Below are 27,039 nucleotides of genomic sequence, written 5' to 3'. Positions count from 1 at the left end.
CAAAGGGGAAGTAAGAAGAATGTCCACTGTTTGCAGACCCTGTGAGAACTGTCACTGAACAGAAGTTACTAGAGGGGCTTGGGAGGGTAACTAAAGAGAGGCAGTAGCAGATTTTTCTCGGAGATCTAAACTGGGGGTGGGGAAGGAAAGCCAACCAAACAAAATGGGTCAAATTGTATTCAGGACATCCTACTCAACTCTCTTCTGAACAGAGAATGATATTCAATGTGTGGGAAACCAGGTGGTGGATAATTTCAGGATAAGAACTGTTTAACAATTAAATTTTAACAATTTAACAACGATTTTCTAATTATTAGTGATTTGAAGAATTTTTTCATATAGCTATTGATAGATTGGATTTCAGCTCTTGAGAACTGCCTATTCGCACCCATTTGACCACTTATCAATTAGGATATGGTTTTTATTATTTTTTTGAGTTTTTTAAAAAAATAATGTGTTTCTTTCCTTTTAGTTTACAGGATTCAATTCCACAATTCCTTGAGTTTCACATTTTGTCCCCCTCCCTCCCTTCCCCCCGCCCCGCCCATGGCGGCTTATAGTCAAGTATAGGATCTGTAAATACTTTCACATTATACATTAGTCAGGTTATAAGGATGGATTGTACCAGCTGGAATGAAAAATGGTAAAGAGGACATAAAACCAAATAAGAGAAGGAAAAAGATCAGGTATTTTGCTTCCACCTGGATATAAACTTAGTTCTCTCTAGTTCTTTCTCTGGATGCACACATTTCTCTCCATCATGAGTCTTTTGGGATTTACTTATATCACTGCATTGCTGAGAAGAGTCCAGTCTATCAAAGTTGGTCATCACACATACGTTGTGTCTGTAATTGTGTACAAATTTCTCCTGGTTCTGCTCTTCTGATTCAGCATCAGTTTGTATAAGCCTCTCCAGGTAAATATGAAGACCGTCTGCTCCTCGTTTCTTATAGCACAATAGTATTCCATAACATGCATATACCACAACTTGTTCAGCCATTCCCCAATTGATGGGCACCCCCTTAATTTCCAATTCTTTGCTACCACAAAAAGAGTTGCTATAAACATTTTTGTACATATGGGTCTTTCTCCCATTTCTATGATCTCTTTGGGATATAACCCTAGGAGTGGTATTGCTGGATCAAAGGGTATGAAAGTATTTATAGCCCTTTGGGCATAATTCCAGATTGCTCTCAAGAAAGACTGGATCAATTCACAACTCCACCAGCAATGCATTAGTGTTCCAATTTGCCCACATCCTCTCCAGCATTTGTCATTTTCCTGTTTTGTCATCTTAGCCAATCTGACTGGTGAGATGTGGTACCTCAGAGTTGTTTTGATTTGCATTTCTCTAATCAATAGTGAATTAGAGTATTTCTTCATGTGCTTATAGATATCTTTAATTTCTTTCTCTGAAAACTGCCTGTTCATATCCTTTGACCATTTATCAATTGGGGAATGACTTGTATTCTTATAAATTTGGCTCAATTCTCTGTATATTTTAGAAATGAGTCCTTTGTCAGAGACATAGGTAGTAAAGATTCTTTCTCAATTTCCTACCTGCCTCTTAATCTTGGTTACATTGGCTTTGTTTGTACAGAAGCTTTTCAATTTCATGTAGTCAAAATTACCCATTTTACATTTTATAATGTTCTCTAATTCTTGATTAGTCATAAAGTCTTTCCCTCTCCACAAGTCTGATAGGTAAACTATTCCTTGTTTTAGCAGACTGCTTACAGTATCAACCTTTATACCTAGATCATGCACCCATTTAGACTTGATTTTGGTATATGGTGTTAGATAATGGTCTATGCCCAGTTTCTGTATGGCTTTTATTCTTACAAGCATGAACCCACTTCTTTTATGTATCTCAGAATGAGACCTTTAGTACAGGAATTTTCAGCGAAGATTGAGGCATTTCTGGATAATGGCCAATGTGGGAATTTTTTTATGTACAAGGAAAAAAGGTAATAAATGCTTAATTGAAAAAAATAATTTAAAAATAGTCCAAACTGCTTTACAATAGAATTGACTATGCTATGAGACAGTGAACTCCTAATATAATCCATCAGAGACTAGATGCCTACTTGGTTGGGGATGTAAAGGGTATTCCTGCACTGGGAAGGTCAGAATGGATAATCTCTAAATTTTCTTTTAATTCTTAGATCCCACGACACACTGACTGACTCCTAGGTTGTGCTGAGGGGTTGGAAATTAAAAATGGGAAACAGCCTAGGAAGAGAGCAAATGCAAATAGAGGGCTACTCCTGCACTTCAATTTCTGCCTTCCCAGTTACGCTGTATGCTTTATAATTGCTGTCATCTCTTAAGACAGGAGTAATATTTATCACCTTACCATAAATACAACAGGTTTTGAGCTCCCCAAAGGGCCTCATCCTATAACAAAAAGACTCATCCCGCCTCCAGCTGATGGAGCACCTCTTGGTGGCATGAAGATGAGGTAAGTCATGCAAATATTACTATCTCCATTTTACTAATGAGGAAACTGAGGTTCACAGTGGCTAAGTGATAACCCAAAGTGGACACTGACAATAGAGGCAAGCCCAGAGCCTAGGTCTGGGGATCTTGCACCTTTGATTCTGTCTCTACCTGATAACTACTAGGTTGGGCTCAGGAACAAGTAATTAACTTTTCACAAATAAATTGTGGGAAAGCTCAACACCTATCACTCCCAACACGTCCATAAAGATGAGAGTAGAAGATAAACTCAAAGAATTATAAATATTTAAAATAGAAATGTTTATATAGGCCTAAAAAAATCAGTCCATTTTGACACTGAATGTTGAGATAAGACATGGTTCATTAGGCATAACTATCAGATAAAGGTAAGGATTGACGACTTATGCACCTGCATTGGGAGTGGGTAAGTGGGTCAGGAGCCAGCATGGGAAGAAAGGCATGTCGCTGGGGTGAGAAGCTGACGAAGCTCTCCTGGGAGTATCAAGTTTCACCCTGTCTTTCAGAACCTGGTGGGGTTTTGATTTTAAATAGTAAGTATGTTAAAGAAACAAGTGATCCCAATGGAAGGGCAGGAAAACACCTGGGATTCCCAAATAAAAATCTAAGCCCTAAAATCCAAGTCCTTGAACAAGTCCTCTAATAGGGGAGATGGCTCTTCCCTCCCCTCTTCCCTTTAATAGCTGTGGGACTTTTACCAAGTCATTTACCCCTGGATGAGTATCACCTATAAAATATCTGATGGACCTACTTCACACAGAGTTGTGAGGATCAAATGAGATCATGTTTGGGACAGTGCTTTGTAAACTGTAAAACATGAGGTATCATTATATCTTCACTAAAACCTGAAGGCCATTGAGAAGCAGCCACTGTTTAATTCTTCAGGAGACCTATGATCTCATCAATGTAGGGGAACTTCTTTTCTTTGTACATTTTGCAACCCATCCCTCTCACTACACGTGATTCTTGGTCATGTTCTCCCACAGAGGAGCTGAGCTGCCCAGCATGCTGGAGGCCTTTCAACATTTGATAGGTAGCAGGAGAAAACCTGGGTTGTCTCTGCTGTAATTGCTCACTGCAGTGACCTGACTGGTCCATCTTCTTTTTCAATCAAGTAACTGGAGAAAAAGAGAAGAAAGTTCTGATGTCTGCTATGGCATCTGGAAGCACAGGAAGTTGCTCAAATGAAACAACAGACTGTCATAATCCATGGCCCAGTGCCTCGCACACTTGCATGTGCTTGATCATTCTATGGAAATGCAGAGGTAAAATGAAATGGTGGAAAGAGCACTGGAATTGGCAACAGAAGATGTTGGCGTGAATCCTGCCTTAGATACTTGCTTGGTTTGGTGGCCACAGGCAAGACTTATGTAGCCTCTCCGGGCCTAAATTCAGACACCTTTAAAAGAGGGAGAATAGTATTTACACTTGAAATCTACTCACAGGTCTGCGGAAAGGAAGGTATTTCACACACCTTTAAGAGCTCTATAATTTTTGTTAATTAAAATCAATGACTTAGAGTACCCCTAAAGCAGAGAAGGTGGTGGGGGAAGGGAAGAGGATAGGGAAAGACACACAAAAGAGAGGCTCTCAGATTGGGGGGACTGGTCTTTTCATTTAGGCTCCAAAGCTCATATTGCAGTTGTCACAAGGATAAAAGAACTAGTGAGACTCTACAGCCACCTACTGGCAAAATTCAAGGACTCCAATATCATTTTCGTGTAAAGGATTTAGTTATTTATTCATCAGTGTATTCTGGAACATGTGGAGGCCCCCATGCAAATATATTTACCAGTAAAAAGATGAAGACAAATACAGGTCAGAAAATTCTCCCAAGTCTTTGGCCAATGCTGTCCAATGAGTCACATTTTAACTGAAGTGAAAGTTAGGGATTAAAACTTAAGACCATCAGGAACTTTATTTTGCTGTATGACAAACAACAGTTTTCCTTCTGAAAAAGCCCCAACCAAAAAATAAAATTGTAGCTTTCTGAAACCTGTTTACACATACATGGAAGTGTTCTATAAACCCTTGCTAAGTCTTCGCTTTAATATTCAATCTTTTCAATTTCATCCATGTCATCTGGGTCCAGCTGCTTAATCTTGCTGTCTGAAAGAACGTGAAAGGACACAGCAGGCAAATCAATACCATTGTCTGTAGGCAGAAAATCCACGCATTCCATCCAATCATTTCTGAATGACACCACGATAGCACTTATACCCAAGAAGATGCACTTACAGTAACTTCTTTGTCAGAAACCTTGCAATGACAATTTGAAATAACAGAGGAGACATAGGGATGTGCTCCATCACTGAAGTCCAACCTTCCTGTGCTGATAAGGTAGCCCTGAATTCTTGCAGGCCATGCCCATGCAGAAAGACTCTAACAAGTCCTAACAGCAAGCTAGAAAGACTTTGAATCTGGGCCCAGGCCCAAACTATAAGCAGTCTTTTGAGGTTCAGGCTAGCTAAATAAATTTGTAGAGGCTCATCACCAGGATGCAGTGATGAAAAATTTGGCCACAGAAACTCTTAATGATCATCTGCTAAGCCACATAGACTTATACACTGATCCTGGGGCAAGGGTACCATCGCTGACAAAATTAGAGGTCCCTGATGTGAAGAAGGAGGGATGTGTTCCAAGAGGTCAAGGAGAGGGGAGAGAATCATAGTACAAAAAATAGGTAGAAACTGATAAAAAGTTAAAGCATAACAAAAGAAACCCCAAAATATGTATCTTGGAGCCTTAGGGGTGAGATGAGAGGGCAGGGATTAGATTAAAATCAGCAGAAATGGAAGGAGACAAATTAAGAGTAGGAGACTGTTGGAGGGGCTGCAGAGAAGGAAGTGGTCAAGTGGTATGTGCTAAGAACATGGTGGTTCTAGAAGCAACAGTTATGTACATTCCCTGGAGTAGGTCTCTAACAATGATCCTTCCACAGCAGCAAATGGCCTTCTGAGGTTGGGAGGATGACCATAGACTATCGTGGTCTCCTACTTTACCCTAGGTCACCTTATAAGGACTTAATCAGGTTCTCACATTTAGACCAGCAGCTCAGTTCATTTGTAGTCTAAAAATTGTTTTGTAGCATACTCTGTCCACCACCATCACCACAGAAGCAAATGGGGTTTACAAAGGACTGAGGCTGTATTTTCCATGAAAACTGTTCCTTACAGGCTTTAGGGTATGTATCAGTCATGTAGATTATGGCTGTTCACGTGGATTTGTCTAGATATGGGGGGTGTATGGATATAATTCCAGCTCAGTACTCTCTTTTTCTGAGGTGAAAGAGTAACCAGAATTGTGGGCTTCAATTTCCTGCTCCCTGCCTGGTAGGAATCAAAGTTGTCCTTGGAGAGGAGCGGACCAAGTAGATTCTAGAGATGCCTATTCACATCTCCTTGAGAACCACATGATATATGTAGGCAAGGCCATGAACACTTGCTAAGTTATGGAATTAGTACTAGTACATAAAAATCAGATTATCTCATATTAATTTGAGTAATTATTAATTCTATATTCATCAAAATCTATATCAATATTTATATACATATGTATATGCATATATAGTTGGCTCTCATGCCCAACATACTTCATTAGAATTCACTCTGAGGGTCAGCTCAGTGGTGCAGTGGATAGAGCACTGGTCCTGGAGTCAGAAAGACCCAAGTTCAAATCTGGCCTCAGACACTTACTAGCTGTATGACCCTGGGCAAGTCACTTAACCCTGATTTACTCCCTCCCCAAAAGGAAAGAATTTACTCTGTCTATTCCATTTACTCTGTCTTTCCTACCAGTGATAGCACTTCTAGGATTTAGTAACTAAGTAAAAATAGTCTTCTGTCCCTGACTAGCCGGATGCTAGTGCCCTGGGAACTTCTGAATTTTGGATAAATTACCTGAAAGGGCTCGTCAAAAACACCTAATCTACTATTTCAACTGATGACCTTTACCCTTATGTTTCCTAAAAATCTGCTTCTTAAAAATCAATGACAGAAAAAGTAATTTGGAATTATGCTTCCAAAGTTACTAAAGTATGCATAACCTCTGACTCAGTGATAAACACAAGTCCTATGCCACAAAAAGATCAAAGAAAGGAAAAGACTCATAAATACAAAAATATTTATGGTAGCTCTTTTTGAAGTGACAAAGAATGAGAGAGTAATCAATTGGTACCAATAAAATGGCAACAGGTGAACAAATTATGGTATCTTAATATAGTTCTATAAGAAATGATGAAAGGGATAATTTTAGAGAAACGTGGGAACACTTACTTACATAGCTTGATGCAGAGTGAAGTGAGCAGAAGCAGTGAAAAATGTGTGCTCTAATCACATTATAAAAACAAAGATTTTGAGAAACTAAAGATTTCTGATCAAGGAGATGACCGACCATTCTAGTAGATTAGTGTATGAAGGGCACTGCCCACTTCCTAACAGTTGTTATGGACTCAAGATGCAGAGAACAAGACATGTGTTTTTGGACATGGCCAAAGTAGGAATCTATTTTGCTTGCTAATGCTTATTTGTTACAAGAGTTTCTTCTTCTTTTCAGGGGGGAAGGTGAGGTAGCATCAAGAAAAAATAAATGTTTGATAAGTGAAAAATGTAATTAAATAAATTTCAAAAGTTCAAAGTCTGTACAATGAAATTGAGATTGCTTTGTGAATGAATCAACACTTGTCTGATATGACTAAGTATTATTTCCTCTCAGCCTCTCAGAATAAGCATTTGTTAAGCACCTACTACACACCAGGTGCCATACTAAATGTTGGAGATACAAAGAAAGGCAAATAGTCCCTGCTTTCAGGCTAATTAATAGTGATATTCTTCTTCTAAAGTCCTACTTTCTACAAAGTCTCTACCAGTAGAAAACCTCTGAGGTCCTACCATGCTGGAAAAGTAACAAGACTGTATATGTGTGAGAACCACGTGAGCCGCACAGGGAACAGCTTGTCATCAATGGTTTGGTCACCAGGTATTGCATTATTTTGGCCAAAACAAGTGATAAAAAATCTGTTAGAGTAGGTAGAGTGCAGAAAGAAAGAAGTGCCCACACTAATAAAATCATAAATATTTTGGAAAACTGAAGAATGATGATGTATGCACAGGTGGGCCAGTGCCTGGGTACTTCTGAGTCCGTTGAATATTGTGCTCTTCAACCTTAAAACTCTTGAGGCCTAAGCACCATGAAAGCCAGTAACATCTCTCTCTCTCTCAAGGGTGTGTGTCAGCAAAAACATACATGCCTCCTGATTCCAGTTCTCTAGTATAGTATTTTTTTTTTTGTGGCAAACTGATCTGAATCTTCATAACTGCTTGTGAAGGAAGTCTCTTGATTTGTTGTAATTCTGGGTTACTCAACATACACCATACATAATTTCCACCCAAACTGGCTTATAAAACACCTGGGTCTTACTAATGATATTATCTATAAGTGTATATACTGTATATATTTGTTCCTTTCAGCAGTATCTTATTTTGGGGTTGTGGTCTATTTTGGGGATGGGGATGGGACAGGAGGAAGGAAGACTTAATTTGAACCAACATGGCCAACAGAGCTATATAGTTCACTTTATGGAGAATGCATTACTTACTGAAGTGATCCTGAATTTTGAAAAGTAAGGGCAACTTATTCACTTCAATCATATTGAAGGCGATGCCCTTTTTCCCAAAGCGGCCTGTTCGTCCTATTCGATGGAGGTAGGTCTCATAGTCTGGATCACCAGTTTGGTTTAAAGGAAGGTCAAAGTTCACGACAATTGTGACTTGCTTCACATCAATTCCTACAGAGAAGGGTGGGGAAGGAGGGAGGGAGAGGAGGAGGGGGAGGGAGGAAGGGGGAGGGAGAGGGAGAGGGAGGGAGAGGAGGAAGGTGAGGGAGGGGGAGAGGGGGAAGGAGGGAGAGGGGGGGGAGAGGGAGAGGGGGAAAGGGAGAGAGGGAAAGAGAGAGAGGGAAAGAGAAGGGGGAGAAGGAAAGGAAGGGAGAGAGATGGAAAGAGAGGGAGGGAGAGAGATGGAGAGAGGGGGGGAGAAAGAGAGGGAGATGGAGAGAGGGGGAGGGGGGGAGGGAGGGAGGGAAAGAGGGAGAGACAAAGAAAGAAAGAAACATTGACAAATGATTCTGACTGACAAGTCCCACAGTTTCTCCCAGGAGGAAAAGCTGATCAATAACCAAGTATTTTATGGAATTATCATTCAATGGGATAGACAAGCTTGCTTTCCAAAAAATGAAATGCGTATTTTGGACAGCATTCTTAACAAAGCTGGATTAGAAATAGGTAACTGCTAGATCTGTCTTTAAGGTAAATATATATGGAGGAGAGGTCCTAACCACACCTGTAAAGCCAAATCTATTAAAATATTCCCTTTAGTGCTGAAGTTAATAGCATGAAGTAATCAACTTAAATTCTCCTTTCTCAAAGTATGCATCCACCTGTGGTCCTCTAAGTCCAGAGAGATTTCAGAGGAATGAATGAGATGACTGAATTTATAGAGATGAAGAGTTTAACCTTGATGAGGACAAATCTGGAAAGAATGAATGAACTGCTTGTGAGAACCTTAAGCTTTTCCAAAACAGTCAATACCTATACCTCCTGAGAAAAAAAATCAGAGCCCACACCTCGAGCGCAGACATTGGTGGTTATCAGGACCTTCTCTTTCCCATCACGAAACCTCTGGATGATTGAAGCCCTCTGATCAACTGTCAGCTCTCCACTTAACAAAGATACTTGGTGGCCATCCTGCATCATCTCCACAGTTAGCCACTTTGCAATTTGACGAGTCTGTTTGAAAAATAAACCAAAAAAATACACCCAGAAGGTTATGGCATCATTGCTGTATGAGATGGGGGATGGAAGAGCGGGAAGATTCAGCCTTTCATGTCCCATTAACTAATGTAAACCCTTTACAGTATGTTGCTCTTTCTCCTATAGCAGTTCTGAAGGACTGAAAGACAGCCCCCGATGACAACACTGTACATCTGTCCTGAGCTTTACAGATGTAGAAATGCTTTGAAAATGTAGTTCCATTTGATATCACTGATGAGGGGTCTAATATTCAAGATATATAGGGAACGATATATATACACACATGATACATACATGGAGCATATGTGTTATATGTATACACACATGTATGAGACTGAGTCAATGGATAAGTGGTCAAAGGATATACATGATCAATTCTCAAAAAAAACCCTGCAAACTATTAATAATCATATGAAAGATTGTGCCACATCACTAGTAAGAGAAATTTGTGTGTACCCCCTCCTCTAAGATTTTTATCTCACCCCCAGAAAACTGGCAAAGAGGACATAATGATGGGGAGAGTCAGTGTTGGAGAGGTGGTAAAAGAAACAACACAGGCACATGAATGTACTTTTGGTGGAGCTATGAATTGGCCCAACTATTTTGGGAAGTAATTGTAATTATGCTAAGAATCTGACAAAAATGTCTGTATCTTTCAGTTCAGAGATTCAAGTACTAGACATGTACTAGTATAAAGGAAGTCAAAGATATAAATAAAGGTCCCATATACATCAAAATATTGACAGTAGCACTTTTTGTAGTTGCAAAGAACTGGAAACAAAAATAGATGCCCATTGTTTGGGGGATGGTTAAATATAAATATGATGGAGTATTAACGTGCTGCTGATAGCTATGGGGGCAGCTAGGTGACACAGTGAATAGAACACCAGCTCTGTAGGCAGGACAACCCGAGTTCAAATATAGCCGCAGACACTTAACACTCACCAGTTGTGCGACTTTGGGCAAGTCACTTAAACCCAATTGCCTTGCCTTACCCCCTCCAAAAAAAAAAATGACAGATATGAAGAATTTTGGGAAGCATAGGAAAATCTGAACTGAATCGATGCAGTGATATAAGTAGAACCTAGAAAATAACATAGTGATAAATGAAAAAAAAATAAAACAAAAATGAACATTGCATAATTATGACCAGAAGAATTGAGAAAATGTACTACTCTCTCTCTTTTGCAGAGGTGGGAGAGACTGTGGGTATAGAATACTGCATACATTATCAGACTTGGTTGATATACTGGTTAGTTTTGCTGAGCTGCCCTTTCACAGCCGCACCCCACCCTCCCTTTTTTATACTGTGTCACAATGGACAGGGCAATGGGTGGAGAAGGGTATCTTTAGAAATGGAGATATAAAAATAAAAGATATCATTACATTTTTAAAGAAAGTTCTCTCATTTGGCTTACTACAATTTTGTGAGGCTGGCAGGGTAGGTATAATTTACCATCTTTGTTTTTACACTTGGACAAATGGTTGTATATACAGGTTAAATAACTTGCCTAAGGTCCTGTAATATTAAAGCTGGCATGCTGATAAAACCTCTCTCTCTAATACTCCAAAGAAGTCCTATTTTGTAGGCTTCCATGGATAGTTCATTAACTTTTCTTTCATTTTTTTTTAAATAAGTGGCATTATATCATTGTTTTCAATGGTTGGCAGTGAAATGGTTAGACTGCCTTCTGCAGTTCAGTTGCCAATGCCTGGCTTCAACATTGGAGGTCAGCACTGGTAAGGCATCACCCACCTGATAGGGTGGTTGCTTTTGTCTTTGTAAACAGCTGCCCATGGCCTTAGAGCACAGGGCCTTGTCACAGTAGAGGGCTTGGCAAGGGGCCAGAGCTGTTGGGGCGGGGCGGGGGGGGAGAGGGGGAAGAGAGAGGGGGAAGAACAAAGTTGTTTTTTTTCCTAGGGGGACAGCTTGTACTGTGGGGAAGACAGGGGGAAGTGCCCCTTTTCCCTGGAAGAGGCCAGCCAAACCCCAAGAGGTATCCCTTATAAGTTACTAATCCATCGACCGGAAAGGAGGAAGCCACCCTCCTGCTCTTGCATTTCTGGGCCCTCCCAGTGGTTCTAACCCAGGGAGACTTAAAACTTTCCCCCAAGCTTGGATTAAAAAAACACATATATTTTATTTTCCCCCAAAATTACATGTTAAAACAATTTTTAAATCTTTTTTTTTTTTTGAAGTTTTGAGCTCCAAATTCTCTCTTTCCCTCCCTTGTTCTCCCTTCCCCCCGAGACAGTAAGCAATAAGATACAGATCATACATGTACAATCACGTAAAACATTTTCATATTGGTCATTTTATACATGAAGACTCAAATGAAAAAAAGAAAGTAAAAATAGCACATTTCAGTCTATATTCAAACAATATATCAGTTCTTCCTCAGAAGGCAGAGAGTATGTGACATCATGAGTCCTTTGGGATTGTCTTGGATCACTATATTGCTGAGAATAGCCAGGTCATTCACAATTCTTCATCAAACAATATTGCTGCTAACTGTGTACAAAGTTGTCCTAGTTCTTCTCACTCCACTTTACATAAGTTTACGTGAGTCTTTCCAGGTTTTTTCTGAAGTCATCCTGCTTGTCATTGCTTATAGCACAATAATATTCCATCACAATCATATACCACAGCTTGTTCAGCCATTCCCCAATTGATGGGCATACCTCTGATGTCCAATTCTTAGCCACCACAAAAAAAAATCAAGCTTGGATTTTTTAAAAAAGCCTAGTCACTTTCAATGCTGTCAGAAGATCATGAGATAGTAGAGGAGTCAGGGTGGGAAATTTCTAGCATCCATATCAGGTGAGAAAGAGTCCCAAAGTGAATTAGCAACAGATTGGAAGCAACTAATAGTGCAGCCAAAACAGCCATTTTCTCATCCTCATTCCCCAAATGGTTCTGAGAATTCAGTCTATGACCAAAGAGCTGTACACCTGGCTTGGCCATAACTGATATTGAAGCCCTTTGGACATCGCTGGCAGCATGACCCCCTTCAGGCCTGGAAAAAGGCCTGAACTACTCTTTCTTCCCTTTGGTAGCTGGAAATTGTTTACCATGCAGACCTTCTCATCTTCCTTTGCAGTGAGGGGGAAGCTCTAGTATTTTCCCACTGTTTCAGAGATTGTGATGTACTCCTTGAGCACTATCCAAGCACTCAGTAGTGGTGTGGTCGGGGACCCTGGGTAGGTCCAGTAGTACAGGCTCAGGGTCGGAAGCTGATGAACTGGTGCATCTGTCAGGATGTTCATGCTGGCATTTTTGTCTCTGATCCTCAGAGGGATGCTGACCAAAGCCAGGCTATTCAGGGCTTCAGCTGCTTCTGAGATGGTCTTGTACTTTTTCCAATTCCAGAGGATTATATGAAACTCACTGGAGAAGGGCTTCCCATCCACTGTGTTTCAAACCTGTGTTTTTCCTCTATTGTAAATGGAATTGCTTTAGCCAGTAAGGCTAAAGGACTGAGGACCACCATTCACCACTGTCATCATCTACATCACTGAACTTCACCATGACAGAATATCCACTGTTGGTGATGCTTGGTGACAGGCAAGTCTTATAGACCAGGACCAGGGACCTCAAGGTGGGGTCATATATAGACAGGCCTTATTGAAGACAATGTTGATGGGAGACTGGTGGTCCCCCAGGGCAATGGGATGTAACTTGTGACCCAGCTCTGAAGGTCAGTCATAGCACTACAGCCACCAGCACTGCTGTGCACCTGTCTTGGCTAAACTCTGGCTCCTGGAACTTGATCTATGCTGAGCCACTGAGCCCTAGCTAAAAGCCTCCAGGGCCTTGATTGTAGGAGAATCATCACTTTTCCATACCTTAACAATTTCATTAGTTGCCGTGGCTTCCCCAAAGATCATCACTTAGAGGTCAAACAAGAATAAGAATTTGGTGGTTTTTACCTTTGTATCTCTAGTGCCTAGCATTTTGCCGTGCATACAGCAGGCATGTAGTAAAAATTAAACTGTGTAGAATGAGCTTCCAAACTTACCTAGATTCTCAGTCTATCACCAGGCCTGTTTTCAAAGCCCTTTTAGCCTGGTAGGATCTGCTATGCTTGCTGAAAAGACTATTTTTATAGAGAACTCACACAGGGCAAATGCTCACACAGTGGTGAGAAGCAATACAAAGACACTCTCAAGGTCTCTCTTAAGAACTGTGGAATTGATTGTGTGACATGGGAGACACTGGCACAGGCCTAATCAGTATGGTGTGCCCTCATCAGAGAAGATTCTGTGCTCTATGAGCAAAGCAGAATTGAAGTAGCACAAAAGAAACATGAGATGTGTACATTTAGACAATCCACCGCAAATATTCACATGGACTATTTGTGTCCAACCGGTGGTAGAGCATTTCAAGCTCATATTGGTCTGATCAGCCACACTGAACCCAATGTAACTTGATTCTAAGCATAGTGATGTCATTTTGGTCCTCTTGAAGAACTAAGAACAGCAACCAACCACCTAGCCTTAATTACTGAATGGGCATTGCCTCAGTCAAACTGAGACATGGGAAAGACCTTAGCTTAAAAAGGTCAAGGTCTCCCACTGCATCTGGGGCCATCTCCAGACATTCTGATCTGTATCTTGCCACTGGTCCCAGATGTCTCCAGGGAAGAAAGTGAGGTCAGTGACTTTGTACAGCCCTCTCTCACTTAAATCCAATTCACTTGCAAGTCTTGGAATTATTTTCCCCAGTGGAGGCTTGGGGTAGGGATATGTGTGTGAGAGAACTAGGGCAAACTCTGCTTGCTTCTAAGGCTGTTAATTAATTGTAGTTTCCATCCTGTCTATTGCAATGTCAGGAAGGAATATCCAATCTCTTGGTATGTTGTTTATGATCTACTGTTCCTAGAGTATTTCCTTAAATTGGCAGCCTACTAACTCTGCTGTAGAAAGGAAATTAGAAAAGAAATGGCATGATTACAATTCAACAAACATTTGGTACCTGCTCTCTGTAAGCACCTGGGCTCAGCAGTGAGGATACATACACGGGCAAATGAAAACCAAACAAAAGTTTACACAGGATACAATGTGGGCACCACACTTTAGGAAGGACATTGATAAGGGAGAAAAGATACTAAGGAAGGTGACTAAGAACATGAAGGGGCTAATAGATCACATCAGTCTAGGATTGGTTGAAATAACTGGGGAGATTTAAATCTTCCAGAAAAGAGCTGAAGCTCTTCAAGTACAGGCAGGGCTATCATATGGAAGAAGGACTTGGACTATCAGCAAATGGTGGAAGCTGAAAAGAGGCAGTTTTTAGGGTTGATGTTAGGAAAAACCTCCTAACCATCAGAGCACTTCAAAAGCTGAATGAGGTGTACTGGGCTTTACCTTACTAGGGGTCTTCATTGCAAAGGCTGGCTGACCATTTGTTGGGAAGGTTGCAGGACTGGTTGTTTACACACTGCGTGGATTACATGGCTTGTGGGGGCCTTCCAATTTTGATATTCTGGAATACTGCATGGTAAGATGAGACAACACACAGGTACAAACTCACTTGTTCATTTTGGGTAAAAAGGCCCATTCGGGGAGCTGAGAGTCTCAGACACCTGTATTATACCATACTGCCTCTCTTACCACCAAAACCCTTTTCAGGGATTCATCTTTGACTTTCCTATCCAACCATCCCATGCTGGTTTGGTTCCATTTCAGCTCACTATTCAAAAACTGCCTGGGTATCCTGCTGCCATCCTTCTTTCCTACACATCCAGATTAGTCAGGACCTTGAGACATCAAACTATCCAAATTGCTGCATGCATTGGAGATAAAAAAAAATCTAGTGTCTTGGGGCAGCCAGGTAGCACAGAGAGTAAGAGCACCAGCCCCAGTGTCAGGATGACCTGGGGGATCGAATCCAGGCTCAGATACTTAGCACCACACCCAGAAATAACTGGCTGTGTAACCTTGAGCAAGTTACTTAACCCCAATTTCTTTTAAAAAAAAATCTAGTGTCTCTTTTAATTTCATCAGGCATTGTAGGGAGCAAAAAGAGACTGTGCAGATGTGGCCGTGACAGCCTTTTTTTCTTTCCTATGAAGGAGAAGGAAGCACTAAACTAATTGAAAAGAAGATAGTCCAACCACAGAATAGCAGAATGAGAAAGGAGAAGGAAAGCTGAATTGGGCAGGAATTCTGAGATGAAAAATGCCCCAGTTCTGATCCTCCTTCAGTTCTAGCAAGACTGCAAATTTAGGAAATATGATTGAACCGGGTGTGTCCCTGGCTACTGAGTGCCTCCACTGTACAAAGCACAACACTGGGGATCTAGGGAAATCTGCTCACACCCCTTCAGAGAGGATTCAACCCAGCCAGTGTTACCTGGCAAAAGATGATGGCCTGACCAATGGTGATGCCTCCATAGATGTTGCACAGAGCTTGGTATTTGTCTTTCCTACCGTCACACAGAACATAATACTGCCTGATGTTGTTCAGAGTCAGCTCTTCTTTACGTAGCTTGATCACATTAGGATCAGGAATGATTCGCTTGGCAAACTGCCACACGGAATCCTCAAAAGTTGCTGAGAAGAGCAGCATTTGGCATTCGGGCTGTAAAGCTCTGTAAGAGAAGAGGCCAGTTACCTGTGTGCTGCCTTTCTCACCTCTTAGAAACAGCCTAAAGAAGGCTGAGTTCCACCCTCACCCTCTGTTCAACAAATGCTCTATCTTTTGCCTTGGGAGAGGCAGGTACCTGCCAAGGACAAAACAGCCCAAAATGTCCCACAAAATGTACCAAGCCCTCCAACCAGAAAATATACCTAGAGAATAGAGAGGTCTCATTTGCATTGTGGGCCAAGGTCAGATTTCCTTATCATAAGGACACATTAAACTCACTAACAATTTTTAGTTAAGAAAATGCCAAGCCAAGGATTCTGGAAAGATGGCGGAATAAAGCAGGAGATTATATGGCCCTCCCAAATTCCTCCATAAACAATTTAAAATAATACTTCAAAGTGAGCTTTAGAGTAGCTGAAATAATTAAAAGTTGGAGTAAAATAGTTGTCTAGCTTAAAACAACTCTGGAGGACATTGGGAAAGACTTCAAACCTCCTTTCCCCCTCCCCATTTCAGGACTTTTGACTTGACCCATGGTGAGTGGGAGGGTCAGATGGCCAATCAGGCTTTCCACTGGCACTGAACTTGGGGCCTAGATATGCTAACCAGACCGTGTCTCAGGCTGTGGTTGGGGGTAAGGAGCAAGCACATGCTGTTGAGAGCTAGCTGTGGTCACCTGCAGGAGAGTGGAGTCCCTGGTTTTGGTTCCAGGGCAGAGGGGTGAACTGAAGCTTACAAGCTCTGGAAGGAATGCAGGGACAAGAGAGTAAAACAGAAACTGAAAAAATCCACTGGTAAGATTAATAAAATAAAACCATTGTATTAATAAATAAAACTAGGAGTTGATTTTGTGAAAAAAAAAAAACAAACCAAAAAATAAAAACAAAACAAACACCATATGGCATAGAGAAACCATTGGTTAATATGATTAAAAAAAGAGAAGAAAACTAAATCACCAGTATAAAAATGAAAAGAGTGAATATAAGCGCAATGAAGATGAAATTAAAGCAATTATCAGCTGTAATTTTGCTCAATTCTATGCTTACAAATTAAAAAATTTATGTGAAATGGAAGAATGCTTACAAAAATATGAACTTGCAACAGGAGGGTGAGAGTAAAGGGTGGGGGGAGAGGATGAGGGAGGGACAACTGGAGGAGCGGCAGGTTAAGTAAAAGGAAGGCAAGGCAGTGGGCAGAAGTAAAGTAGAGGAGTTGGGAGTAATGGGAAATAAGAATACACACAAACATAAAGATCAAGAGTAAAATTTATTTGGCAAAACAACAACAGAGGTAGTAATCGTGATCCCAGAGAAAGTTAAAGCTAAAACAGATTTTGAAAGAGATAAAAGAGAAAAATAGGGAAACTAAACTATATCTCAGCCATATTAATCAATATTGCTTTAGAGTATTTAAAATAACTAGACACTTTGAGGTTGGGATATTGCTGCGGTACAGAAAATGGTGAGTTGGTAGACTCAGAAAAATATGGAAAGACTTGGACATATGAAGGAAGATGTTATCCACTCTCAGAGAATGAGGACAAACAAGTATAGTATGGTCCTACAAAAATGCATATGAATGTATATGTCTATATATGAGTATGATTATAGATGTCTTAGCATAAGTATGTAAGTGCATGCATGTCTATATGTCTATATCTATATACATATATTTGTGTATACATATATACATACATATGTGTGTATCCGTATCCATGTATCTCCACACTTAACTGTCGCCTTCTTGGGAATGGGAGGAGGAAGAAGGAGAAAAAAAGAACAAAGTAAAAAGTGTACAGCAGAGAAACAAAAAACTCAAAAGGAAGCAAAGAAAAGATGGAGAGCTCTGAACACAATGTTTAGGATTTATTACATATCTTTTTTTTTCTTTTAATTTGGAGGGTGGAGGCGAGGCAATCGGAGTTAAGTAACTTGCCCAAGGTCACATAGCCAGTGTCAAGTATCTGAGGTCAAACTGACTGACTCTAGGGATGGTGTTCTATTCACTGCACCATCTAGCTGCTCCATAGCCTTTCTTGAAATGGAAATTTATTGCTGTATATTTTCAATCTTCTGCCATGCACATGGCAATGCTTTTTTTTTCTTATTGTGTATTTAAATTTAAAATGAATTAATTAAAAAAAAACAAAATATGAACTTCCTAGATAACAGAAGAGGAAACAGAATATCTAAATAAACCTATTTTAGAAGAAGAAGCTGAACAGATCAATGAGCTTCCTAAGAACTTAAACAGCATCAGGACTGGATAGATTTATAAGTTAATTCTACCAAACATTTAAAGATAACTAATTCCAACATTAAATAAATTATTTTATAATAGGAAAGAACAAATCCTACCAAAATCCTTTTATAAAACAAATACTGATACTGAAACCAGGAAGAGCAAAAACACAGAGAGAAAATTATAGACCAATTTCACTAATAAAAATTGATGTAAAAATCCTACATAAAATACTTGCTAGGAGACTACAACAATATATTACAAAGATTATACATTGCAACCAAGTAGGATTTATGCCAGGAATGCAGGGATGGTTTAACATAAGGAAGACTATTAACATAACTGATTATATCAATAACAAAAGTAACAAAAATAAATGATTATATCAATAGATACAGAAAAAGCTTTTGAAAAAATACAACACTCATTCCTATTAAAAACATTTGAAAGCATAGTTATAAATAATGATAAGAAGCATCTACCTAAAACTATCAGCAAGCACCATTTATAAATAAGCTAGAACAAGCTAGAAGCCTTTCAAGTAAGATTAGGAGTGAAACAAGGATGCCCATTGTCACCAATATTATATTAGAAATGCTAGTGATAGCAATAAGAAAAAGAAATTGAAGGAATCAGAACAGGCAATGACGTAGTAACACTATCTCTTTTTGCAAGATAATATGATAAATACTTGGAAAATCTTAGAGATTCAGCTAAAAAGCTAGTTAAAAAAATTAATAATTTTAGCAAAGTAGCAGGATATAAAATAAGCCCACATACAACATCAGCATGTCTATGTATCACCAACAAAAATCCTGCAGGAAGAGTAGTGAGAGACATACAAGACACGTGGGAGTGTATCTGCCTAGAAACACCCAGGAACTACATAAACATAATCATAAAACATTTTTTAAACAAACAAATTCAGATTTAAATAATTGGAGAAATATTAATTGTTCATATGTGGGCATGGACAATATAATAAAAAATGACAATTCTGCCTAAACTAATCTACTTATTCAATGCCATTCCAATTAAATTACCAAAAAAATATTTTAATGAGCTAGAAAAAATAATAACAAAATTCATTTGGAAAAAAAGTCAAGAATATGAGAGGAATTAATGAAAAAAAGTAAAGGAAGAAGGTTTAGCAGTACCAGATCTTAAATTATATAATAATTAGCAAAACTATCTGAATCTGGCTAAGAAATAGGTGGATTAGTCGAACAGAGTAGACATACAATACATGGTAGTAAATGATTATAGTAACCTTTTACTTGACAAATGTAAAGACTTAAGCTTGTGGAATATTAATTTACTATTTGGTAAAAATTGTTGAGAAAATTGAAAAGCATCTGGCAGAAACTGGGTATAAATCAGTATCTTACACCATTTACCAAGATAAAGTCAAAATGGATACATGACCTAGATATAAAGGGACATATAAGGAAATTAGAAGAACACAGAACATATTACCTATCAGACTTTATGAACAAATGAGAGAACACTGTTGAGATGTAAAATGGATAATTTTTATTACATTAAAAGTTTTGTTCAAATAAAACCAATGTAGTCAATATTAGAAGGAAAACAGAAAATTGTGAAAAAATCTTTATAAACAGTTTCTTAAAGGTCTCATATCTCAAATATATAGAAGCTTTGTCAAATTTATAAGAATATGACTCATTCCTCAATTGATAAATGGTCCAAGGATATGAACAGGCAGTTTTTTTGATGAAGAAATCAAAGATATACATTCATACATACATAATCATGAAAAAATGCTCTCAATCATTATTGATTAAAGAAATGTAAATTAAAACAACTTTGAGAGATCACCTCATACCTCTTAGACTGGCTAAAATGATAGAAGAGGAAAATGACAAATATTGAAGGGGATGTGGAAATACTGGGACACTAATACACTATTGATAGAATTGTGAATTGATCCAACCATTTTGGAGAGCAAGCTGAAATTATGCCCAAAGAGTTGTAAAACTGAGTATACCTTTTGACTCAGTGATACCGTTATTAGGTCTGTTTCCCAAGGTGATAAGGGAAAAAGGAAAAGAACTTATATGTTCTAAAACATTTATAGCAGCTCTCTTTGTGGTGGCAAAAAAAACTCAAAATTGAGGGGATGGCCCTCAATTAGGAAATGGCTAAACAAACTGTGACATATGATTGTGATGGAATATTACTGTGCTGTAAGAAATAATGAGTAGGTTGATTTTAAAAAACATGGAAAGACTTGCATGAAATAATGAAGAATGAAATGAATAGAACCCAGAGAACAATGTATGTGATAACAGCAATACTGTGTGAAGAATAATTGTGAATGACTTATTCTGAGTTATTATAAACACTCGAATCAACTACAAAGGACTTATGAAGGAAGATGCTATCTACCTCCAGAGAAAGAACTGATAACTAGAAGTATGGGATAGTATGGTTTTATCTATCTATCATCTATCTATCACATCCATGGCAAATGGTGGCCTTCTCTAGTATGAGATGGGGAGGGAGGGAGGGAGACAGTTCAAAACTCAAAAAAAAAGAAGAAAAAATGCCAAGCTCCTCTGGGAACTTGTCAGGCTTGAGGTCACTCTGCCGGGCAAGGTCATTTATTTTCTAGAGAGAGGAGAAGAGATATTTAAAGATGAAATATTTTGCTTCAAAATCATAGAGTAATCATATAATATTGCCTTGGCTATAGGGCACAGATTTCATGAACTCTTTAGGCACAAAATCTGGTTTTGATCTTACAAGTGAAAAGGAAGTCAGCCTTTGAAGCCAAGTCAGATATGAAGGAAGAGGACAAGGATAAACAGGGGAGATGGGGAACTAAAGCGATAATCAGATATGACGGAAAGTGAGAAACAATTTGGAAGAGGAAAGACACATAGAAATTACTAACCTTATTCATCATAAGGATCAGTGCCTACCCCTAAACAAGCAATATAAATGAGGCCAAAAGTATTCTAAGTAGCAAAAATCAAAGAGTGACTAAAATGGTTTTTGAATACCATATTAGAAAGCAGATAGACAAGCCAGAAAGAAGTATTTGTCTGCTCCTCTTTTCAGGAGTGAAAGTATGATACAGGAGAACTGGACAAGGATTAGGAGAATAGTTTACTTGCAGAGTTTTTGATGCCACTTCTTTTGAACAGTTTAAAAACTACTTTCTATAGCTTTTCTCTCTTTGTTTCCTCCATTCTGAGGAAAGATGAATAAAGTGGGGGGAGGGGTGGTGGGAGAGGATCCTAAGAATTTGGCTTGTAAGTGCAGGAAAAACTATAGTAAAATTATTCCTTTTCTTTTATATTTCCCTGACTCTGAGTCCTAATTCAGAATCACAGAATCCGAAGAGATAGAAGTAACTGTCAGAAATCTTGGAGTCCAGGATGCATCATACTTGCTTTGGAAGCCAGGTACATTTTTTAGTTTTCAGAGAAAGGAAGACCAAAGATAAAAAAGGTATTATGCTACCATAGGATACTAGTCTCCAATTTTGGGTCAAGAACCAAATTTGAGTGATTGAGGGTCCTATGGAGATCTAGAGAACACCTCTGAAATGGTTCAGAGAAGTTCAGAACAACTGGATACATCCTGGGCACTGCCCAGTCTCCTGGAAAACTTTTTTTTTTATATTATTGTGATGACAAAATAGTACCATGTATGAATAGGAAGAGCAGAATGCATTTATATAGTTTTGTGTAAGATTATACAGAAATATTTAGGTATATAATAAATTGATAGGGACCATGATCAGTAGGCAACTGGGATTTTTCAAACCCTAATCTATTTTCTGAGTATTATAAACACTCGAATCAACTACAAAGGACTTATGAAGATGCTATCTACCTCCAGAGAAAGAACTGATAACTAGAAGTATGCATTGTACAGCTTTATCTATCTATCATATCCATGGCAAATGGTGGCCTTCTCTAGTGTGAGATAGGGAAGGAGGGAGGGAGACAGTCTAATCCCCTCATTTAACAGAAAAGATGAAGCCAGAAATAACAAAACTAGTTAGGACCACACCCCTAACTAGTATTTAGGTCTCCTGATGCCCTGTTCAGTGCTCTTTCCAGGATCAGATTTTCTCACCATTATAACTTTTTTACATGGAACTCTGAGTTCATGAATACAGGAAACTCCTGGGATATAAACTCCACCAGTGCAGATTTGCAACTCATATGTAATTTACTGATTTTAGAAATTTGCCTGGAGCGCTAAGGGGTTAAATAAATTGAGCGCTGGTACGCCAAAAGATAGTACGTGTCAGAGGCACAGCTAGGACCCAGGTCTCTTACTTCAAAGCCAACACTCTATCAATGTGGCCTCTCAATTATCTACTGTACTCTCACAATATCCTTTAAAAAGTGGGTAGGTAGGCATCAGAATCCCCTGTTCATATATTTGCTTATGGAAATGAAGGAAACATGAATAAACCTAGCACAAGGGCACAAAATCCCCTAAATCTTCACTCTTATGAATCAGCTACAGTCCAAGCCTTTGCTGCCCCCATGTGTCAACACAGGCAAAACTGGAATAGCTTTGTAAAACCTTTTTTTCTATATAAGCCCTCCCCCCCTCCCAAAACAAAAACAAAAACAAGGCATCTCAGGAATCACAGGTCTCTACAAAGCCCCTGGAAAAAAATCTGAGAATGATGAGATTAGGTGTTAATGGGAATGACAATAGTGAAAGGTAGGAAAGATGAAGTCCACATAAGGAGGAGCAGCACACACATCGAGTATCACATTAGAAGATACAGGAGGAGAGACAAAGCTCTGAGATTACCTCTGAATTCGAATGCTTTGGTCTGAGAATCCCTGGGTATCAATCATCACATCTGCTTCATCCAGGACAAAAACACGAATCTTATTCAAATCTATCACTTTTCGTTTAAAACACCAATCTAGGACAGTCCCAGGGGTGCCAATTATAATTTGTTTGGTTATATCAGTGCCTCTCAGAGCTAGAGGGGGAAAAAAGGATTAATTTTTTTCTTAGATACAAAGTTTCACCTTTCATAATATCCAACTGGTTAAGTCAGAGCACAGAGCCCTGGAATACAACTTAATGAAATGTTCCAAAATCTAAAAACTACAAAATGCTGCCATTTGTGGCTTTGTAAATGTTCAAGATAAAGTCCTGGAAACTCAATTGGGTTAATAATAACAATCAAAAGAACAGTGTGTTGGATGTGATCCTACCACACAGGGTACTGAGCCTATTTTAGAAGCCAGCCTGAATGAAATCAACCATCTAGGAGCATCTGAGAGCAAGACTTTCCTGGTTGGCACATACCTTGATTTCCTTGAACAGCATACATCACTTCAACATCAATACAAAATTTTCCCATCTGCTCAACCACACGTCCAGTTTGCAGAGCCAATTCATAAGTTGGAGCTAAGCAGAGACACTTAAGGTAGAATAGGGAAAAAAATTTACAAAACAAACCTTTGGGGACTGGGTCTAGAAAGAAGAATAAAAATGCTAGTTGTAGAATTTGGATTTAAAATGTCAACCTTGACTGAAGGCATTTAATGTCTGGCAGATTAGGAGAAGATTTATGAGATAGTAAACAAACTATCATATATTCTTTTTGAAAAAGTCACAAAGGGTGTTTTTTATTTTATTTATTTATTATTATATTTATTGTTATATCCAACAATATAACCACTAGGTACTACCATATTGTGGGGAATGCAAAGAGGAAATACTAGAAAGTCATAATATAAATGCAGGTTCTTATTCACCTTGTCCACGAACTATCATAATCTTCTAACTGATCTTCCTGCCTCTAGCTTTTTTCCCCCCTAAATCTATCATTCCCAACATCCCACTTCCAGATTAATCTTGCTATTTCACTGCTCTGCAACTAATTTTACTGGCCCAAAGCCTTTAATGGTTCTCAGATGCCAAGATAAAGTCCAAATTTCTTAAATTGGCATTCAAGGCTCTTCCAAATGTGGACTCAACATTATGTTTTACTTATTTTCTATATGAGTCCTCTATTACAGTCAACATTATCTACTGTTCTCAAACATGACATGCAGATATCTATCCACTATTACTATGACAATCCTCTCATCTGTGTTGGTTTCTTCTTTCTCTATACATTTAAATCCTACTCGTACATCAAGGTCAAATTCAAGTTCCACTTTCCCATTTAAAATCACTGTGATTCTGAGACCCTTTCTCAGGCTCCCTAGTCCTGGAGCCCCTTGTGTCTACGCCACTCATTTAGGACTTAGCTTTTGCTACCCTTTAGTATTGTTGATTTTTGTATGTTTATTCCTATCTTCCCAACTAGACTGTAAGCCTTGGAGTCTAGAAATGAACATTAGGCCTGTTTCCCCAATACCAACCACAATACTCTGCATGGACTAGGAGGAATGATGATGCTAGTAGTATAGAAAAATGGATGTATAAATCTGTGGCTGCTCCAGCCAGGGTATTATAATCCTAATATCAACTAGGTTAGACTGAAAAAAGAGAATGATCTACCAACGAAACACATATTTATTAATTTTCTACTGTGTTCAAGGTATTAGAGAGAGAAAAACAAAACAGCTCCTGCCCTTAAGAAATCTTGAACAAAAATAAGGAAGTACAAGGTAATTTGAAGTGAGAACACTAAACACTGGAGGTGGGAAAGACTCAGGAAGAATTCCTGAAGAAGAGGGCACCCAAGCTAGACCTTAAGGAGGATTCTGGGAGGCAGGGATTATGAAAAGAGTGCATCTGAACAGCTGTATGAATGTGTGGAGGCAGGTGCTGGGACACCAAATTTGGGGAACAGCTAGCAGTCTTGTCTAGTCACAAGAATAAAATAAGGTAAAAAAGATAAACTGCAGTCATACTGTAGGGTACCTTAAATGCTAGGCTAAGGAGTTTGTAGGGAGCTATACACAGATTTTGAGCCTGGGAATAACATGGCCAGACCTGTGCCTAAAAAATGACAATTATGCGGATGAAATGGAGATGTCAGAAACAGAAAGCAGGGAAACTAATTAAGGGGGGGGGTGTTACTGCAGTAGTCCAGGTGAGATGTGATGAGGACCTGAAATAAGGTGATAGCCACATGAATGGCGAAAAGGGAATGAAGATAAGAGATGATGTGAAGATAGAATTTCCAGGACATGGTGACTGAGTGGACATAAGACAAAAAGCAAAGGGAAGAATTCTAAGATGACTGAGGTTATGAACCTTGGTTACTGGAAGAATAGATGCTCTCAGTAGAAATATGAAAGTCTAGAGGAAGAGCACATTTGAATGGAATAGATAATTTGTTTTGGAAAGGCTGAGCCTGGAATGTTGATGGGACATTCAGGTGGAGATATCCAGTAGGCATGTGACAATGTGAGATTGGAATGCTGGAGAGGGATTAATGTTGTTTGGTTGTCAGGTTCAGTTGTGTCTGACTCTTTGTGGCCCCATTTGGGGTTATCTTAGCAAAGATATTGGAATAGTTTGCCATTTTCTTCTCCAGCTCATTCTACAGATGAGGAATTGTGGCAATCAAGGTTAAGTGACTTGCCCAGGGTCATAAAGCTAGTAAATGTTTGAGGCCACATTTGAACTTGGGAAGATGAGTCTTCTTGACTCCAAGGTCAGCACTTTATGTACTGTTCCACCTAACTACTCTAGAGATTAACACTGAATATATAGATTTAGGAGTCCTTTTACATAGAGGTCATACATGGGAGTAGATGAGATCACCAAAGAAGAAAATGTAGTGAGAAAAGTAAAGAGGGCCAATGACAGAACCATGAGGAAAAATGACATTTACAGGGTAGTAGAAGAATAATAACCTAGCAAAGAAAACTGAGGAAATGTCAGAAAAGTAGAAGTAGGAAAGCGTAGCTGTGTAGAAGATGAAATGGAATGGAGAGAGATTTGAAAGTGGGAGACCAATCAGGTGGCAAATAGAATAACCCAGATGAGAGGTGACAAAAGCCTGAACTAAAGTGGTAGCTGTGTGAAGAGAGAAGATGATTGAATGCAAGAAATGTTGGGATGACATAAATGGCAATATCTGACAAGTGACTAGATATGTGGAATGAGGGAGGAATTAAGGATAATGCCAAGATTACAAGACTGGGAAGCTGGAAAAATGGCAATGCCTTTGACAGAAATAGGGAAGTTGCATGGAAAGATAATGAGTTCTACTTTAGATGTGTTGAGTTTAAGATGTCTCTGGGACATCCAGTTTGAAATAACCAACAGACAGCTGGTGATGTGACACTGAAGCTCAGGAGGAAGGCTGGAGCTGTATATGTAGCTCTGAGAGTCATCTGCATAGAGATGATAATTAAACACACAGGGGCTGATGGAATCACCAAGAGAGACTGTAGAAGAGAATGAACAAGTGAATGCAGTTTGAGAAGAGATAAGAGGGTTTTGTACTTTTTCCCCTGGCTGGCCATTACATATACTACAAGGGTCATGATTGTTCTATCTCACCTCTTTCTTACCTGTGGAAACAGCTCTGAGGCATTAACTCTGCTTAGCATTGCCAAGACAAAAGCAGCTGTTTTGCCTGTTCCAGACTGGCTCTGTGCTATGAGGTTCTGGGGTCTACAGGATAATAGGAAACCATTAAACTTAAAGCCAGTCTACGAGATGAAAACAAGTCACTTTACAAGAGCCCTTGGGACTTACGGGTGTGCCAGCATCATGGGGAGGGCCATCTCCTGGATTTTTGATGGTCTGTTGAATCCCATTGCATAAATCCCTTTCAGTAACTCTTCCTTTCTATTAAAAATAAATCAAAGACTTATAAGTCTGTGGCTAGTTTATACATTAATTATTTGTAGGCATTCCCTACATTGGAATACAGGACAATCTACCTATTTCTTCTCATCCTGTGTGATTCCTGTCCCTATTTTCTCATAGGAACCCCCCCCCCC

General features: G+C 39.2%; 1 protein-coding gene and 1 pseudogene across 2 annotated transcripts in view; both read right to left on the bottom strand.

The window, feature by feature from the left end:
• Window positions 1-4,204: 4,204 nt before the first annotated feature.
• Window positions 4,205-27,039, bottom strand: part of DDX25 (DEAD-box helicase 25) — a 30,521-nt gene continuing 7,686 nt past the window's right edge. The window contains exons 5-12 of one of the 2 annotated variants that reach the window (XM_069079650.1): window positions 26,792-26,884; window positions 26,605-26,707; window positions 23,432-23,546; window positions 22,922-23,099; window positions 15,641-15,878; window positions 9,100-9,262; window positions 8,075-8,263; window positions 4,205-4,587 (exon numbers count right to left, since the gene is read on the bottom strand). In XM_069079650.1, coding sequence (XP_068935751.1) covers window positions 4,526-4,587; window positions 8,075-8,263; window positions 9,100-9,262; window positions 15,641-15,878; window positions 22,922-23,099; window positions 23,432-23,546; window positions 26,605-26,707; window positions 26,792-26,884 — 1,141 coding nt within the window. In that variant the 3' untranslated portion in view covers window positions 4,205-4,525. The remainder of the gene's footprint in view (window positions 4,588-8,074; window positions 8,264-9,099; window positions 9,263-15,640; window positions 15,879-22,921; window positions 23,100-23,431; window positions 23,547-26,604; window positions 26,708-26,791; window positions 26,885-27,039) is intronic. The other variant, XM_069079652.1, reaches the window with a different exon arrangement.
• Window positions 12,212-13,738, bottom strand: LOC138154778 (carbonic anhydrase 7 pseudogene; annotated as a pseudogene).

This window comes from Petaurus breviceps, unplaced genomic scaffold, assembly GCF_028583685.1.
Source record: "Petaurus breviceps papuanus isolate PSGF00001 unplaced genomic scaffold, PetGlider_PUasm1.0 91133, whole genome shotgun sequence".
Lineage (NCBI taxonomy): Eukaryota > Metazoa > Chordata > Mammalia > Diprotodontia > Petauridae > Petaurus > Petaurus breviceps.
Note: the sequence above shows the minus strand (reverse complement) of the source record. Positions and strands in the feature narration are given on the sequence as shown.